Source organism: Kogia breviceps, chromosome 2 (assembly GCF_026419965.1).
Source record: "Kogia breviceps isolate mKogBre1 chromosome 2, mKogBre1 haplotype 1, whole genome shotgun sequence".
Lineage (NCBI taxonomy): Eukaryota > Metazoa > Chordata > Mammalia > Artiodactyla > Physeteridae > Kogia > Kogia breviceps.
The window spans coordinates 35,016,388-35,035,261 of NC_081311.1; the positions used below are offsets into that span (position 1 = coordinate 35,016,388).

At 37.0% G+C, this 18,874-nt stretch overlaps 1 protein-coding gene across 9 annotated transcripts in view; it reads left to right on the forward strand.

The window, feature by feature from the left end:
• Positions 1–18,874, forward strand: part of CPEB3 (cytoplasmic polyadenylation element binding protein 3) — a 179,121-nt gene that overhangs the window by 62,739 nt on the left and 97,508 nt on the right. For 7 of the 9 annotated variants that reach the window (XM_059055460.2, XM_067025047.1, XM_067025045.1 and 4 more), the window contains exons 3-4: positions 5,155–5,314; positions 13,505–13,561. In XM_059055460.2, coding sequence (XP_058911443.1) covers positions 5,155–5,314; positions 13,505–13,561 — 217 coding nt within the window. The remainder of the gene's footprint in view (positions 1–5,154; positions 5,315–13,504; positions 13,562–18,874) is intronic. The other 2 variants (XM_067025049.1, XM_067025050.1) reach the window with 1 other exon arrangement.

The window sequence follows — 18,874 nt, forward strand, 5'->3', positions numbered from 1 at the left end:
GGGAGAGGCAAGAACATATATTAAAAGGGACCAACTCAGAAGCACAATATTGGTCAAAGAAAGCAAGTTGCAGAACAGTATGCATATTTTTACATTTAGGAAATAACATAAAACAATATCTATTTTCTATGTGTATGTGTCCATATATATATGTGTGTGTGTATATATATATATGTATATATATGTATATATATTTTAACATCTGAAAGAATATGTGCCAAATGTATATGTGCCAAATGTATATAGTGGTCTGAAGAGAGTGCAAGAAGGCAGGAGGATTGGAGACTTTTGCTTTTTCTGTAATATTCGTTGTGTGTGTGTGTGTATTTGAGAAGAATACGTTCATATTTTAATTATGTAATTAAATATCCATTTAAAAATAAAGAATATTCATTACCCTTAAACAATGTTTATAGTGTAGGTGGGGAACTGAGATAGTTTCAAATAATGTAAACTAATTAGAAAATAAAAGCAGTAGGGTAGAAATTCAGGAATGGCTAGTTTTGTGGGTTAATTCTCTTTTATGGGTTGAATACACTTAACTTTGAAATGTTTTATCCATATGTACATATATTGAAGCCATATGATAAATAGAAAAACCTTCCTTCAGGAATTCCTCCTCTTTTTTTTCTGTATCATTTCACAACCCTATTTATCCTTTGCTAACCCTTTCAAACATCTATCCTCCTTTTGACTTTTGATCTTGTCTGTGCCCCTTTGTTCCCAGCCAAGCTCCCATTGTTCATGGGACAGACGGGCAACTGATCAGTGTAGAGCATTGGAGCATTACTGGTGTGGACTTGAAAGTCACAGACCTGGGTTCACATCCTGATTTCTGACCAGCTTTGTGACTTGGAGCAGTTATATAACCATGATTAATTTTATCATTTGGTTCCAGAGCTGCTTTTTTTTTTCAGATGTTCTTGGCCCCTTGCAGCTTTGACCTTATATCTCTAGGAGAGGAAATGTCTGGGGATAAGCCAGAAAGGGTAGAAAAGGGTCCTGGATTTCTCTCCCAAGAAAAAGGCAGGTGAATGGGGTAGGGCTGGTAGAGGAAGGCCTGGGGCTGTCCTGGAGGGTAGATCAAGCTACTACTTGAATTAAACTGGTTGTCAGTAGAACAAGGGTCATTGACCAAGGGCAAGTGAGGGTTAGGTTGCCTGTGTGGAAGGGTGGGATCAAAGAGTCCTGTCTCTGATTGTGTCAGTATTAGGCTGAAGTGGGTGTTTGTGAAAAGCATTTAAGGTGAAGGGAGTAGGAGGAAGTCAAGGAAGCAGTACACTGGGAGTCCTTAAGAGCACAGTCTGGATTTAGCTGAGTCCTGGCTCTGCCTCTTATTAGCCTTGTAACCTTGAGCCAGTTACTTATCTCTTCAAGATTTAATTGCTTAATTTATAAAATGGGGATAGAAGTTACCTACCTCATAGAGTTGTGAGGGAATACATTTAGCATTCTTAGAACAGCGCCAGGCACATATTAAGTACTTGATAAATTTATAAATATTAAGTCAAGCTAGGGGAAGAAGGAAAGCAGGCCTAATGAACTGTATAGTGGCGGTGGCTGCCTCTATGTACATCTAACTGATGACATCTGTCCTTCGTTATCTCCAGAGAAAAGAGTCAATAATAGGAATCATTATTTATACATGTTCTAATACTTCCTGATGTGTTTGCTTGTTCAAAACACACTTAAAAAGATGTTTTCCTTATTTGTTATTCCCTATACCTGGAAACAAAACTTATGAAAAAGAAAGACTTTAAATGATTATTTGCCATTTGTAACCTTTGCTGTTAACTGATAAATTGCGGACTTGTTTTCTCTATGCATAATTTCTGTTGAATTTCACTGCAGATGTTTTAGTTTTTCTGTCTTTTTTGTTTTTTCTTTCCAATTAATCAGTTATTTCAGCAACATTTACTACTTACAAAACTAAGAAGGATGAATCGTATGCAAATTGATGAGGCATAGATAGAATTAATTTTAGTGAGAAAATAAGTCTCTCAGTACTTACTGAAGTCTGTTCAGTTAAGAAGCCTGTGCAAATTCTGTTGTGCATTTCACCTGTTTCATCATTGAGCACTAGTGAACCCTGTTAGGTTAGCATCCATGAACCTCTAGGTTCTAAAATCTATGTTCCAGTACTCTGAGGTGGCATCACAGAAGTCTCTTTGTGTTTTCCCTAGTATTCCAGTAGCCACCACAGTACAGATGCCTTGTTGTACGTTTGTCATATAGCACTGAAAACAACCATAAAAAGAGAATTATTATCACCCCCATTTTATAAATGTAGATAATCAAGGCTTAGAAACTTGTTCAGAGTGACATGTCACCAAGTGGCAGAGCCAGAATTTGAAAATTAGATGTCTGATTTCAAAGTCTGTGCTTTTAAAAACTAGGCCACCACCTGCTTCTCTCACCCACAATCAATTGGAAGACTGCAAAGCTGACCCTTGGCAAAGTGGCCGGGCTTGTTTATTTCTTGCTGCTATCTAGTCTCTCCCGTCACTTTACTGTCCCATTTTTGTGATCAGATTCATAAAGGTAAAGGCTTAACTTGAAGAATCATCCAGTCCAGTGGCTCTAGAATCTAGCAAGTCATAAGAATCACCAGGACATTAATTTCTTTTAAAATTACAATTAAGTTGGTTTTAGCCAGAGCCCAGGAACCTGCATTTTAACCATTCCACATGTGATTTTAACAGTCTGACAGGTTTGGGAACAACTTCAATTACGTGAATCCCCTCCAAATACCCCCTACAATTTTCCTGACAGGTAGTCATCTAATATCTGATAGTCTTCTGACAAACTCACTACCACCTTGCCAGGAAGGTTATTTCATTGGTAATTAGATGCAATGTTATGCTTCTATAGGGCTTTCATTTACTGTCCCATATGGATTGGATTAACTTCTTTGGACAGATTTTTATACTCCTTAGATATTGGCTTGGAGGTCAGATCCATGTTTGAATCTTCTCTGAACCTTACCTTCCTTGTGTAAAAGGAGTATGTTATTATCCACCTTGAAGGATAATATCAAGAGTTAAATGAGAGAAATAAACTGTTCTGGCTGGAAAGGTACTAAAGTCAGCCAGAATTTTTTATAGTTTTATAAAAAACTGTAGTTTTTTTTTTATAGTTCCAAACAGTCTTTTTTTTTTTATATAGTTCCTTCACCTCATCAGCCTTTTTGGAAATAGTTCCACGTCTGCAGGGTTCTAGTTAGAAGTGTGGATATGTATGATAGAAGGCGCCTAGACACATTCTGGGATTGTCAGTGCCAGAAATAGGCTGTCACTTTGACTACTCATCAGCACACTTTTTTACCTCTGGCTTTTTCTTTGGACAAAGAATGTGATATTCATTCTTATGGGTACAAACTTGCATTTCTGGAAATTCAGCTTTACTCCATAAGTAATTGGAGTTTCCACTGATAACTTGAACCCAAAGCAAAACAAATGATCAGCAGCAAGACCCTAAAGGCAAAAGAAAAGACCTTCTTCAATCATATAGAGACCAAAATGGAGAACCAAAGAAAATATTCCATGTCTCTTTCTTATCCATCAGTAGAGATAGGTAACTGCTGAGTGTTAGTTAAAAAGGAAAAAAAATGGGGTGGAGGTAGAAAGGAGTTGGGGGGCAGCAGTAAAGAAAGAAATGTTGAGCACTTGCTTTTTGTCAAACATAATGTGAGTAAAATGAATTCTTAAGCAATTTCACCCTAATCCTCACAGGTAAGATCCCATTTTACCAATGAGAATAATGAAGACAGTTAAAATACCTGTCATACTCTTATTTTAATTGGTTGTGTCTCTCTCTACCATTTACTTAAAAACAGGGACTAGGTTATAACATTCATCTCTGAATCACCAGGGCCCAGCCCTACACTTGTGCATTAAAGGCTTGTAAAAATGAAATATCTCTCTGTGGCATTTGATAACATCTGTGCCCTCTACCCCTACTCCTCATGTGTGAGTTAAAAAAAAAAAAAAGTATACTATTGGAAGGGATGTTATAAATAATCTAGCTCAATCCTTTCATTTGTATAAAGGGAGGAATTTCAGGCATAGACTAGAGATCATGATGTACTCAAAAGCTCCTAATTGATTGTAGTTCTAGCACTCTTGTGTTCTGGTTCTCAGTTCAGGGCTCTTCTTTGGACCTGCATCCAAACTTACTGCATTCATTCATTCAGTAACCCTCTGGTTTCCTCCTCTATGCTCAGAGCTGAGGAAATGCCACCTTCCTTTCTGCCTCCCTGGATGGATACACAGCCATGCTTTCCAGAAACCAGAAGAAAACAGCTTCCCAAGATTTTAAGACTTAAACTAGAAAATGATCACTGTAGCTGAGATTTTTACCTGTTGTCTCCCTTTTTGCTCATCAAGGCAGTGATTTTGTTATTCTGTGGCTCATAGGGGTGGAGAAGTGATCATTTGCAAAACTGGATAAACTTTTCAAGACCCTGAAAATAATCTCTCATTGCTGTGGTTTGATTTGGTGTGGTTGTTGAGGTTTATGACTGTATTGCTTTTCTTTAGCAAAAACAAGCTAAATCTGTTCTATAGTATTGTTAGGCCATGAACTGCATTTCCTTTTAGGCTGAGACTACTAAAAATAACTTGTCAGTGATGGTCTCCCATGGGCTTGAGTGAAATGCAGTAGAACAATTTTTTTCTTCACTTAGTTTGTGTTAGCTTTCTGTTTTCAAAACGTTTTTGAATCTAACATCATGAAAACACACTACCTTGGGTTAAAGTTTTTTTTCATGTGAGTGCTATTCAAAAGGTAGTTTTAGTACTTTGGACACATTTTAATTTTTATAAAGTATATGTAATGTATGGAACTTATCAGTAATAATCATTAAAGATACCCAATGAAATTACATTGAAACTACAGTCACCTTTTGATTTTTCAGGGAAGTGATTCTGTTTGGAGACTAAAGAATTGTTAGGGTAAAGGATACAATTTAATTAACTATGGAAACTTGTATTAAACTTAATGTTGCCAAGTCATTATTCTTAATGAAAAGAATGTGTTATTAAAACTACCTGGAATTTTGATTCATGTCATCAATCCGTGGCAAGAAGCAAATGATATGGTTATTAATTTTATGAAGTAATTTTATGTATTGTCTTGTTCTGTTTTTATTTTTAGGACCGGAGTAGGCCCTATGACACTTTTAACTTGCACTCGTTGGAGAACTCTTTAATGGATATGATAAGGACTGATCATGAGCCTCTGAAAGGTAAACACTACCCTCCCAGTGGCCCACCAATGAGTTTCGCTGATATAATGTGGAGGAATCATTTTGCAGGTTAGGAATATTCATATGTCCATTCCTTGCTTGGTGTTTTAAACAAAAATCAGCTTTTTAATAATTGTGGTTTTGTTTTTGTTTCTTTTTTGTTTGTGTTTTTGTTTGCTTCTGTAAAGCATTGTGGAATGTATTTAAAGTTGATTTTTTTTTAAACCTTGGGTTCAGCTACCTACCATAATCAAGGTTGTTTGCTTTAATCATAATGTCTGGCAGAAGCATGTGTTGGGTAGCTGAGGTCGTGGTTTATAGCATGAGACCAGAAGCCAAGTTTTTTGGGCTTTGTGCATTTGTAATGTTTAGCTGAACCTGGATAATTCATTTAAGTCCAAGTATACTGCAAGGAAGTATGAGATTTAATCTCCAAAGACTACTTCAGAAAACTTTGTAGAAAAGGGTTTCATGTTATTAAAATACAGTCACTTTCCTAGTGTAGGAAAATATCGCTACACAGACTTAAGAGTAGACAGTGACCCTTTGCATTCTCTAAGGCTAAACACAAGGAAAATATTTTGGGTTAAATATAAGGCAGAAAGTCCCAAGGTCAGCAATATTAGGACTTCCTATATTTAGAGCCCATGTAAATTCAGGATAGAGGCTGATGTTACATTCATGATTACAGATAGTTCTTATTATGCGGTATAGGACTTTTCAGGGGCCCTGTGATATTTTAAAATACTGGAATGGAAATTTTCTGTGGAAATAGCCACTGTACTTGGGTTTAGAGCCTAACTATCTGAAAACTGGAAGCGTTAGCCACAAGGGTGCCCATCTTATATGAACCCTATGTCCTCTAGAGTTGTGAGGAATTTGATCCCCTCTGGTTCTCTGCAGGCTTTTATATAGGGTATGACTGACTGTGAACCTGATAGTCATTTCCTCATGCCACACCAAAAATCTATTTCATCATTTCCTTGTCACACTCATGATTTTCTGTTGCTTTCCTCAATTTCCAGTGAAAAGAAAGTAGTTAACAGGCTATGAAGAAAATAAAAGATTTTGAGAAAAGCTATATTTTAAGGCCTTCAGAAGTAGGAAAAAAGGCCTCTCATTTAGTCATTGTTATATTTAGTCACTGTTACCACATCTTTCTTCAGTAAAGATTAGGTACATGGTAATTTCACTTAGAAGTGAGAATGGTGTTTAAAAAAAACCCACAAAAAACAATATTCACAGAGTGTTTTGTGTTTTTAGTATCTTCTAAGGCTACATTTGTCTTCCTTTTCTACTGCGAACAGCTGTAAGCCCATCCTAATTATTCTAAAATATTCAGTCCTTGTTCTTTATGCATACCTGTTTTGTCTTCTCAGTATTCTTCTAGCAATAAAAGATTATGAAAGGATCTTAGATTATAGTCTGTAAAATAATTTTCTAGAATTTTTTGAATATTGATTAAGCAGGAGCTGTTCTGCCCTGTTGAGAGTAGCACTGTCAAAGTGTAAGGAGGGTACCTCACTATGGGATAATGTAAATACCTTATTCTACTTGTGATGGCTCCTTTTTTATTTTATGTCCAACCACCTCTGCATAAATTTCTCCACTACACTTGGCAAATGTGAGGTTTCATCTATCAAAGCCTTCTGAATTGTACTTACAGATATAATATGTGCTAATAAGTTGGAAGGCACTTAACATGTACTTTTTTACAGCCTCAATATGGTTGCAACCACCCACATTTATTTCCTATGAATGGACTACTTCCCATGGTCAGTTACATCAGCATGTTATTGTCCCCTGGTTAGGGTGTTTGAACTTCAGGCTTCCCTTTTCCAGCTGAGAGACTTTTTCGTTTGGTTTATGGCACCATGTGTTTGATCCTTATTACTTCTAAAAACATAATTATGATGCTAGCATTTTAAGGGAAAGATTTTCAGTAACGTTTGATTTTTAAAAATGGAGCAAATTATAATACTAAAAGATAATTTAAAAATAAAAGAAACATTGTCATGATGTATCTTTTTAAAAATTTTCCATATAATAAACATTATGTTTTTACCTTGTTTTTATAATTTTTTGATAGACCTTAACTTTGGACTCTTAGGTTGTTTCCAGCTTTTTCTCCATTATAGGTAATGCTGCCATGGATGAGTTCTTGCACGTAGCTTTTTCTTAAGGTAAATTCATAGAGAGGGTCTCTGGCTCAAAAGATGTAAATGTCTAGGTGAATTGAGCTTTAAGAGAAAGGTGGTAGGATAGGGGAACTACCACATGGCTTCTGTATGAGTCTGTCTAGAAACACTTCCTGCTATCCATCCTGTTCTTTCTCCTAGCTTTAATATCCTCTTGTTTTACTTGAACATTATTTTGAGGGTCTTAAAATTCAAGTTAGAGTCATTTGTTTTTTGTGTGCTTACTTGTTTTGGTGTTTTTCTATGGATTTAGGTTTTCTTTAAAAAAAAATACATTCTTGCTCATTGTAAGATATTCAAGTAGTACATAAAAAGACAAAAAGGAAAGTGAAAAAAACCACCCGAGACTTACTACCTAGAGATAACAAAGGTTATTATTTTTATTAATATTCTTCCAGACATTTTATATTCTCTGTATAGGAAATGAAATTTCAACTCAGCCTTTCCGACTTTGCAGTCATTCAAACCTGGGTTTGAATTCTGGTTCTGCCTTTAGTTGGCTATTGATCTAGATAAGTTAGCCTCTTCAAAGCCTTAGTGTCTTCATCATTAAAATAAAGCACCTACTTCATAGAGTGGGTGTGAAGGTGAGATAAAGTCCCTGACACTAGAAACTGCTCAAAAGTTATCTGTGATATTTTTACCAGCAGTGGTAGTGGTGTGCCTACTGCCTGGCCTGGGTAATAAAGTAAACCTTTATATCCCCACAATATTTACTTCCTTCCAGTTAGACTGCAGCTAAATGTTGAAAGTTTTCGAATGCAAGTTGTCAAAATTGTGTATTTGCCATAGATATAAGTAGTGATTATTGAAGGATAAACATTCTGTCATTATCAAAAACCACCTAAAGGAGAAAGAAGAATAATCCTCCTAAGTTTTGTTGGCTTTACAAAATTTTATACCTGAGTAGTGTAAAGAAAGTATAATAAAGTAGAATATCACATTCATGAAAAATAAAAGTACTTCATGATGTACTTAAAGTGAACATGGTGAAAATAAATTCACAGTGATATTTCATCGTATAAATGTATTCAATAAGAAATCACTTTATTCAACTGTTCTCTTGATTCAGGCAGAAAAAGGGTTAGTGGGAGAAATGACAGAATAGGAAGTTTAGGAAGTAATAAAACTTGTTTTAGTAAAGAGCTTTAACAGTTTTCCAATCATATTTCTACCTATACTAGGTCAGCCTTAGAGATGTTTGTAGGAAATTTAAAAATTTTTTAAATTAAAAAAAAACCTCCTCCCCACGTTAAAAATGTCAAGTAGTGTAGAGAAAAAGTCAAACTGAGCTTTTTTCACAGAACTCTGAGGAATGTCTTCTGCAATGTTGCTCAGATCACAGAACCCTTATTTAAACAAAAATTAATTTAAATAAAATAAAAACTAATTTTGGGGGGGGCTTCTTAGATCTCAAACTACAGTTCTTGATTGTAGCAGAATAACATTTTAATAATTACCTGTTGTCTCTTACCATAACTTAGGTATGACTTCTCCTGTCATTCATTTGAGAAAATATCTCCAGGAAATGAGAAGGAGGGTTTTGAGAAGGGTGGTGAACTAATGAAAACTATCCCTTATTTCTTTTCTAAGTACAGAAATCCTTGGGTCAGTAGAGGTATGAGTGAGGCCTGGGTGGGAAGAATTGTCCTCTGCCCCCTTTTCTAGTAGATGCAGGGAAAGCCAACTCTCCTCATGATTATGAGGATTAGGGGAATTTCTGGCATCGGGAGAGTTAGGATTAGGAAAGGGGAAAATGTTCCTCCCTGCATCCTCCTTACAGCTGTCCCCTGACTTGCTACCAATGATGAGGGTCCACCTAGCCCCTGGGGAACCCCTCTGAAAACCCAGGGACTTAAGGTTTGATTATTCATACCCTCTCTTGGGATTATTATTCAAGGAGGACAAAGTGATGAGAGATAAGAATAATAGGGAAAAACCAACACCGTGCATTGGGCAGGGTAGGTGACATTATGAAGCAAGGTCCCATTGCCTGGCTGGGGTAGTACAATATAGCAGAGTCCTTGGCAAAAAACAGTAAGGAGTCACCCTTCTCTCATCCCGTGTAGTCTCCCTGTTATAACAGAAGAGTAGGCTTGGCTGAGCACTTGGGGGTAGTGCCTGATGAAACATTTTTGTATATTTGAATTTTTCTCTTCCTTCACCATTCATGGAACTGAAATTTGAAAAATGAAAAGAGCAGGTGTCAGCTGAGAACTGATATCGAAGGGTTTGTTTTTCAAATGTATACTGAATCTGGGAAAAAATAGCAGCTATCCTCTGATAATAGTGCTTTAAAACATTTAAATTGACAGAAACTTGGAAGAAATAATGCCATCCTTTTGGTATTATAGAGGCATTTTTCTTTATTCATCATAATTTAAATGTAGTATTATAGAGCCTTTCAGAAAATTTGTCCCTTTTGTGGAATGTTGAGGTCACCTTGTTTTAGAAAAAGTGCACCTTCATTACATTTAGTTTACTCAGAAAAATATACAGTCTCTTTACGTACTTGAATTATTACTCCAGTTCTAATTTTGAACTACCTCCCTTTGGCCCATATCAGTCTGCCTTGTATAAAAGTTTGCAGATTCCAGAAACTGTTAGGGCACAGGTTCGAAGTTAGCAAGAAGTCATTGTTCCTCTTCTACACAAAAGGGAAGACAACAGATAGAAGTTGAGTGATTTTGTTTTTATAGGTAATTCCCATTAATTTGCCCAATGATCCTTTCGATATAGCACTATAATCACCTGAGAGTAAGAAAAAGATTAAGGGTTCTTTAATCCTGGGTACTACCTCTGGAAATTCTGATTTAATTGTTCTAGAGTACAGCCTGAAATGAGGCAATGTAGGCACAAAGGAATTGATAACATACCAAAAATTATTCACAATTGGTATGCAAAGAAACAAGGATTTGACCTCAGGTCAAAGCTCACCTTTTTTGTTTCGTGGTTCTTTGGAACACATTTTGAATATTATAGTACCATACTTTCATAATTTTTCCTTAAAAGGAATTTGAAACACCATTTTATTGTATTCTTACATATCACATTATTGTACCTTGTAGATACTTTTTCTGAGAGACTGTCTCTTCAACTTTATGGAGAAAATTAGTAGGAAATAGAATCTAGTAGAATATGCGTTGTCTCATAACGTTTTCTAGAGCACAGCACTCACATTCTGTTATGTAAAGGTCTCCAAAGGACTTGACTTTTTAGAACATGTGGGGATGATTAGAGAAAGATAGTTGCTCCCTATGTCATAAGGAATTGCAGAAGTGAAGAGGTGACTTTCATAATTAGTTACAAATTAATAAAAATTCCAGTTTTTATTTTGGACATATAAAAGTATGGGTTTAGTTTGACTCTGAAACTTTGAATAACAGTAAGGGCAGTTTTTTATAACTAACATCTTAAATATGAATTGAGCTTATGAGACTGTGATTTTTACAGTCTGAATAGCCATATGTAACCCTATTCTCCAACCTCCCCCTGCATCCTCTCCCACCCCCATTTATCAGGCCTTGTGCAGTGGGGAAAGTGGGACACGGTCTCAGATTTCCACAGCATCGTTTAACTCAGTAAAACTAAGTATGCCTTCCAGTTTTCGAAACCTTATATTTTACACTATACTTAAAAGATAGCTAGCTGACAAGAACAATTTAAAAATAGCAGACCTTGGACAGGTGACAAAATGTCACGCTGGCAGCACCAGACTGCATTAACAAAAATCACCAGATGTCACACACTTGATTTCTATTTTCACAGCTGATTAAACAGCAGTATATGTTGGACAAAAGGAAGAAAAAAGAAATGGCCTCATCTGAATTTGGAGTCAGTTTTTCTTTTGCTGTTGGTATTTTCTCTCTCCTTCAAAATCCCATAATAACTGTAAAACTTAAGGCATACCATATATTAAATTTTAAAAATATTATAAAATAAACCTAATTTTAGAAGAGAAACCTTTATACATATATACTCCCTAAACTGGCAGGCTATAAATCAAAATGTTAGCAGAGCTTGTCTTTGATTGGTGATTTTGTTTTCTTCATTTTTCTGTATTGTCTAATTTTTCTCCAATGAAAATATATTGTATTTTCTAATCTAAACATTAATTTTTTTTTTTTTTTTTTTTTTTTTTTTGTGGTACGCGGGCCTCTCACTGCTGTGGCCTCTCCCATTGCGGAGCGCAGGCTCCGGACGCACAGGCTCAGCGGCCATGGCTCACGGGCCCAGCCGCTCCGCGGCATGTGGGATCTTCCCGGACCGGGGCACGAACCCGTGTCCCCTGCATCGGCAGGCGGATTCTCAACCACTGCGCCACCAGGGAAGCCCTAAACATTAATTTTTGAAGAGGTAGAGAAAGTAGCTTAAAGAAGCCATAAGTGGTTTACTAAAAAGAATTAGGGAAAAAATTAGATTACATTTAAGTAATTGGTTCTGATGGTTCTGACATTGAACTAGAGTTTTCGTATAAAATCTTTGGTTGATGATCTTGATCTAGAGATCATTAAAGTCAAAGAGGCCAACAAAATTAGGAAGGATTCCAGGAAAGGCAAAAAAATTTTCTGCTTTTCAGCAAGTAGTGATGCCTTCATCTACAAAACATTGCCTAAGTCTCTTGTTTTGCCACATCTTTAGAAAGACTGAATTGGAAGTTATCGGTGTAGGATAGAGGATGATAATTAGAAAACTACTGAGCTTCCTTTCAGTTTCATCTTTCCAGATTGAAAAGTCCCAAGGCCTGATGGAAAGAGTACAAAAGGATCCAGCTTCCAAAGGACTACAGAGAGGGGCACCCCTTAACGTTAGGGAACATAAGTAGTTCCAGAAACATATAAAAACTATTATTTGATATAGTGGTTGTAAACTACATAATTCTGTATCATAAATGATTGTAGCACAGGAAATAAAAGAAGTTGAATGAGCTAAATTTGGGCTTGCTTGGATTTCTTGATAACCCGTTATTATTCTGAGAACGTTTAGGGAACATCCCTAGTTTATAGGAACAACACCCATATCTGAATATTCCTAGGTAAGAGATTGAAAGACCCTCTCAGTGTGCCATTTCCTTAAATTCTCCTCAGCAGTGATTGGGTTTTTTAGGCAGACTTTCCAGTGACGGGTTGTTTATTGTTTAGTTTGAATACCTCAGAATATGATAAGTAAATCACAAATAATTAATACATCTTCCTTTTTCCCAAGTAATTAATACATCTTCTGCTCTTAAACCTGGAGGCTATTAGTTGAAACATCTTATTCAGACTTGTCATCTTATAGAACAGAGGCTGGCAAACACCATCTGTAAAGGGCCAGAGAGTAAATATTTTAGGCCTGTGGGCCATATGGTTTCTGTTGCACATTATTCTTTGTTTTTTAATTTCTGTGTTTGTTTTTACAACTCTTTAAAAATGTAGAAATGGTTGTTCATTTGGAGGCAGACAAAACAAGCAGCCAGCCCCCTGTTACTATAAGGACAAAGGTCTGGACACAAGCATTATGCCCAAGGTCGTATAACTAGTGAGTGGTAGGGGCAGCACAAGAATCCTAAATTTTTAGGCCAGTCATTGTCCCCCACTATATCTGTTATATAAATTTTACATCTTTCTTCTGGTCGCCATTCTGATTGCATTTTTGAGCCACCATGAAACCTTTATCTTTTAATTCCCTCTAAGCTTCAAGTTTATATACTTCTTTGAATTCATTATTTTGCTGCTTGAATTTGAAGGGCAGTATAAATTGTTTAAATAAAATGCTTAATCCAGGGAGTTGGCATGTTTAAATTGGAATGTGGGAGATGCATTAAATTTTCCTATTATAATGGAAGCTTCTTTTTTGTTTTGTTTTATTTCTTTGTTGTTATTGAGACTTTAGTTTGTTTTAAGATTTTTCATGTGTATGTTTTATGACTTGATTTAAAACTGTTTTAACTGCTATGGCCTTTGATAGCATTGTTATAGATTAATCTGTTTTAGTTTTTTGTAATGTTCATATTGTACAATGTATTTATGATTATATTAAGCATTCTTTGTGCTTAAAGTAAAATTATTTTATTTTTTAGGACGCATGGGAATAAATTTTCATCATCCAGGAACAGATAATATTATGGCACTTAACAGTAAGTCTTCATATGAAATATTCTGTAAAATTAGCAGTCAAGTCTACAGCATGTAATTTCCACTTTCTCAGCTGTTCATTACATTTCAGCCTTCACTGAGTGTAGTGTAGACCATTATTCTATACCAGTGGTTTTCAGAGTGTGGACCCTGAACCAGCAGCATCAGCAGCATTTGGGAACTTATTAAAAATGCAAAATCTCAGGCCCCATTACACATCTGCTGAATCAGAAACTTTAAGCATGGGGCCAAGAAATCTGTGTATGACAAAGTTCTGTAGGTGATTCTGATGCAGGCTGAAGTTTGAGAACTGCTACTGTAAACCAGGGGTTGACAAACTACAGCCCTGTGAGCCATATGTGGCCCACCGCCTGTTTTTGTAAATAGTTTTATTGAAACACCGCCAAACCCATTCATTTATGGATTGTCTTTGGCTACTTTTGTTCTACAGTGGAAGAAACAAAAAAACCTAAACTGTTTATTGTCTGGCCCTTTTACGGAGAACTTTGCTGACCCCAGCTGTGTGGTAGGTGGGAGGAAGGAGGGGAGGAAGAAGGAGGGAGATGATAGAGAGGGACTGGGCTAGAGAGTGTGAATAAACAAATCAACTTATTGTAACTCAGAATTTTCTCATTGTGGTAGATAGCCAACAGGTGCTTCAAACTGGACATAAGGGGTTTCCCATTAGTGGAGTTTGCATAGGAATAGTGGCAATAGCTTTGTTGCTTAGAAATGGTTTTGTCAGTATACTTAATTGGATTGGGTTCTGGAGCATCAAAACCTTATTAGCCAGAAAGTCATTGTATTAAATAATACTGCAAGAAATATCTGGCTGCCATCAACTCTCCTTCCTAGTGTCTATGGACCAAATAGCTTTGCAGAAGAACAGTCTCTAAATGGAAATTGTCCCTTGTCTAAAGGACCATACAAGCCATTGAATCCCTCAGGATATAAGTTTTCTCCTCTATCAAATGAATGATATCAGGTTGTCCCCTCTCATCCTCCCTGACATACAAGCTGACTCTCAATACACATGGAAGACATGCTGGGTAAATCTACGGTTGTCTACAATATTACCCCTTTTCTTCTTGCTTGAGTAAGGATGTTGAAATGCCATTAGTGTTCCTTAGGGCATATTTTAGGTTATCTCTAAAATATATATTCCATATTTCTTTTGGTTCTGACGTGTAGCCTACCTTCCAAGGAGCACTGGTAAGAACCAGCACTGCTGGCATTGTTTGATAATGCAGGTCCTAATCCACTCCATGCATATTTTGTTCTAAATAGCTAGCATCTCCTCTTTTTGAGGGTCTTGGAAACAATGGGAGTTCCAGACTATCCACCTCTATTTTCTAATTGCTAGAAGAAAGATCACTTTAGAGTTAGATTCTGCTACATCTAACTTTTTTTCTAGAAGTAGATATTTTTGGGGTGAGGATTAATAAACATGCTTAACTTTCCGAGCCACAGCAATTTTGTGAAACTTTGTGAAAACACTTCAGTTAGATGATGGGATTTAGAAATGAATGTAAAAGAAAAGATCAGTATGATAGTGTGTCTGCCTGCAGGAATAAGTTTGTATTTTAGAAAAGACCTAATTTGACATGGTGTAAGTCCTCTTCTGCAAGAGGGAGAGGATATAATTTATGATTTTCCGTGTAAAAAATGAAGCTGAAGGACACTTTTGTTTTTAAAAGGTTTTGATTCTCTTTGATTTGATTCTCTTTAATCTCTGCTTTTAAATAAGAGATTTCATTTATGTTCTTTCTACTTTGTGCATGTTGTTTAAATCCCCCTTTCAGCCTTGAAATTTCTTCATCCTTACAGATGAGGGGACTGAATTAGGTCATCTTAATGATTGCTTTCAGAATGAAGATTCTGTGATGTTGTAATATTTTCTAAAGTACCAAAAGGGTCATTTCGCTAATATCTATATCAAATGTTGATGAGTTATGCATATTTCAACATAATGGCAGATACCAGAGCACACCTATCTACAAATGACTCTGTGGGTCCTGCCCTATAGGCTCCTCAAAGTAAACCGTAAAAACCACTGGCGTTTGACATTTGCATTTGTCAGTTCTGTTTCAAAGTTGACTTCTACTTGAAATGATCAGAATAAACAAAATATCCTCCTTGGTAGATACTTGTGAGGTCTACAGGTTTTGACAGATTTGCTGTGATAAAGCTTTTTTTCCCCTTTTATATAGTTTGGCCCAGCCCATCTGGTGACATATATATGTAACACATGCACAAACACACCTATTTTGTCTTCCCTTTTATGCCTACCATTTGTCAGCTCAACAGTTACTGTCCTGTGACTGGTCTGTCCTTCTTATTTTCCCTCAACCTTCATATAGATGAGGTCACAATTCACTAAATCTTTATTAATTCAGAATTTGCAATTATTGAAAGGGGCTGCGTTGAAGTTGAACTATATTACAGACAAGATACTGGCTAAGAAAATTTAAAAGAATTGAGTCAAGGGTTAAATTTTTTAAAAAAGGAAATGTGAGACAGTTGTAGTTCCTTTTTTATTAACCGTTTTTGGTATGCAGAATTTATGCTTCCTAACTGTGTTCATAATGCTGCCATTCACCATGTCTTCAAAAAATCTCCCATTCTTTCACTTCCTTGATGTCACCCAAACCCAAATCTCTCCTGAAAATACCATGTTGTCAGCTCTCCTGACTTGATGAGACAGACAGAGGTGTCAGGGTGAGCATTCTCACTTCTTATTACTACTGCCCAACTTTGAATGGGCCAGTTTCCCGTTTTTCGGTGTTCCTAGTGCATGTCTTCCACCTATACCTTCCTCTCAGAATCACCACTGCTGATGACATCTAGAAGCCAGAAAATGGAGCTTGGGAGAAGACGGTAGCAAACCAGCTGTAGAAAACAGTAAACCTGTAGACATTTAGGGTGTGGGAAGACTAGCAAAATCTGTGTAAAGCCAAAGACTCTCCTGATTTTTGCTACTCAAGACCATGAATTTAGTAAGAATTAGCAGGCCAACCTTTGGGGAGGAAACTAAGACACATCTAAATTTTGGCTGTTACCGAAAATTTTAGTCCTCAAGTATTGTAGAATACAGAAGTGGGGATGGGAAGAAATTCTGATCCATCAGTAAGATCTGCCACTTGTTTGCTATTTCCAAAATATAGTTAGTTCTGAAACAATATGCCCCTTCCATTTAAACTGTTAATGTATTTTTCCTTAACTTTCTAATAATGCCCTCTTTTCATCTTCTTCACCCTTACACCAAAGACACTAGAAGTTTACATAATGTATTTTTATTTTTCCTGCTGGAGAAGGAAGGAGTCTATGAGAGTGCTTCCAGCTATATCTCTAGTAGTTTTATCAGCAAGGTTTTTTCTAACACTTAAGGATAGTTTGTGTTTTTTGTTTCTTTGATTGTCTGTGGGTTTTGTGTATGTGTGCATGTGTGTGTATACCTGCACTGTAGGTATAGAGTTGAGTTTAGCAGTTGTGGGCTTGTATGGGATTGATGCCTGACTTGGTGCTTTTTCCTCTATTATGATGATCCTCAGAAAAGGATATTGGTGCTCCATCATTAGTCAAGTGACCAAATTTATGCTCAGGTTAATGTTCAAAACCAGAATGCCTGGTCTTGTGATTTACTATAGGAGAATCACTGCTGAGTATATCCACTTTATTCCTTTTGACTGGTCAGCTCCCCTTTGTTCAAGTAGAGAATGGGCTTGGAAAAACAGTGAAATATCAGGAAGTTGCTTGATGAGTACAACATTAGAAACAGGGGGAGCAGTGTGGCCTAAGTATCACTCAGCTTCAGGGAGGTATCTTCCAAGTAGGCTGGAAGGCTTGTGAAACCTGAAGATGAGCAATAAATTAGCATAGCCACGAAAAGCATTGTTTAGAATCTAGCAGATCTGGTCCCACTTCTTAGAAACTGTATGACCTTGGGGCCACCTTCTTAACTTCTTTGTCTCTGGTTTCTTCACTTGTAAAATGGAGATAATGATCACTAAAGTGGCTATACATAAATCTTGTAAAGTTTAGCATAGCGGCCTAGTAGATAATGCTCAGGTGAACTGCTGTCATGATTGCTTGTATCAGAGCTTTAGTGCTGCCTTTTATTTTATTTATTTATTTAATTTATTTATTTTTGGCTGTGTTGGGTCTTCGTTGTCGCACGCACACGAGCTTTCTCTAGTTGCGGCGAGTGGGGGCTACTCTTCATTGCAGTGTGCGGGTTTCTCATTGGGGTGGCTTCTCTTGTTCTGGAGCACAGGCTCTAGGCATGTGGGCTTCAGTAGTTGTGGCATGTGGGCTCAGTAGTTATGGCTCACGGGCTCTAGAGCGCAGGCTGAGTAGTTGTGGCGCACGGGCTTAGTTGCTCCGCGGCATGTGGGATCCTCCTGGACCAGGGCTCGAACCCGTGTCCCCTGCATTGGCAGGTGGACTCCCAACCACTGTGCTACCAGGGAAGCCCTAGTGCTGCCTTTTAAAGATTTCCTTTTCTTTGCATGTTAGACTTCCAAAACATATCTTACATTTTTGTATTTAGATAGAGGTTTTCCTGATGGAATTTGAGGCAGCACACCTACAAATCACTAATAGGCTAGAGTGGCTGTCCTGGAGTATATTACCATCTCTTTTTTTTTTTTTTAAACATCTTTACTGGAGTATAACTGTTTTACAATGGTGTGTTAGTTTCTGCTTTACAACAAAGTGAATCAGTTATACATATACATATGTTCCCATATCTCTTCCCTCTTGTGTCTCCCTCCCTCCCACTCTCCCTATCCCACCCCTCTAGGTGGTCACAAAGCACCAGCTGATCTCCCTGTGCTATGCGGCTGCTTCCCACTAGCTATCCACCCTACGTTTGGTAGTGTATATATGTCCATGCCACTCTCTCACTACCATCTCTTTTTGTGTGAATCTTTTTCTCTGCATGAAATGCTTCCTGTCTCTGTCTCCTGACTGAAACATGCACCTTCTTTGGGGCTTAGAGTTGCTGTACCTTTCATGATGTTTGGCACTTTTAAAGATTCTATACAATGCAGTGATGTTTGGAATGTAAAATGGGATAACCATTTTGGACAACAGTTTGGCAGTTTCTTAAAAAAGTTAAACATACACACCTACCATAGGATGCAGCAGTTCTATCTTAAGAATTTACCAATGTCCACACAAAGATGTGCATGTGAATGTTTAAAGCAGCAGTATTCAAGATAGCCAAAATTATAAATAATCCTGATGTCCCTCAACTGGAGAACGGTATGTTTGCACAGTGGAATACTATTCTGCAATAAAGAAGAGCAAACTGT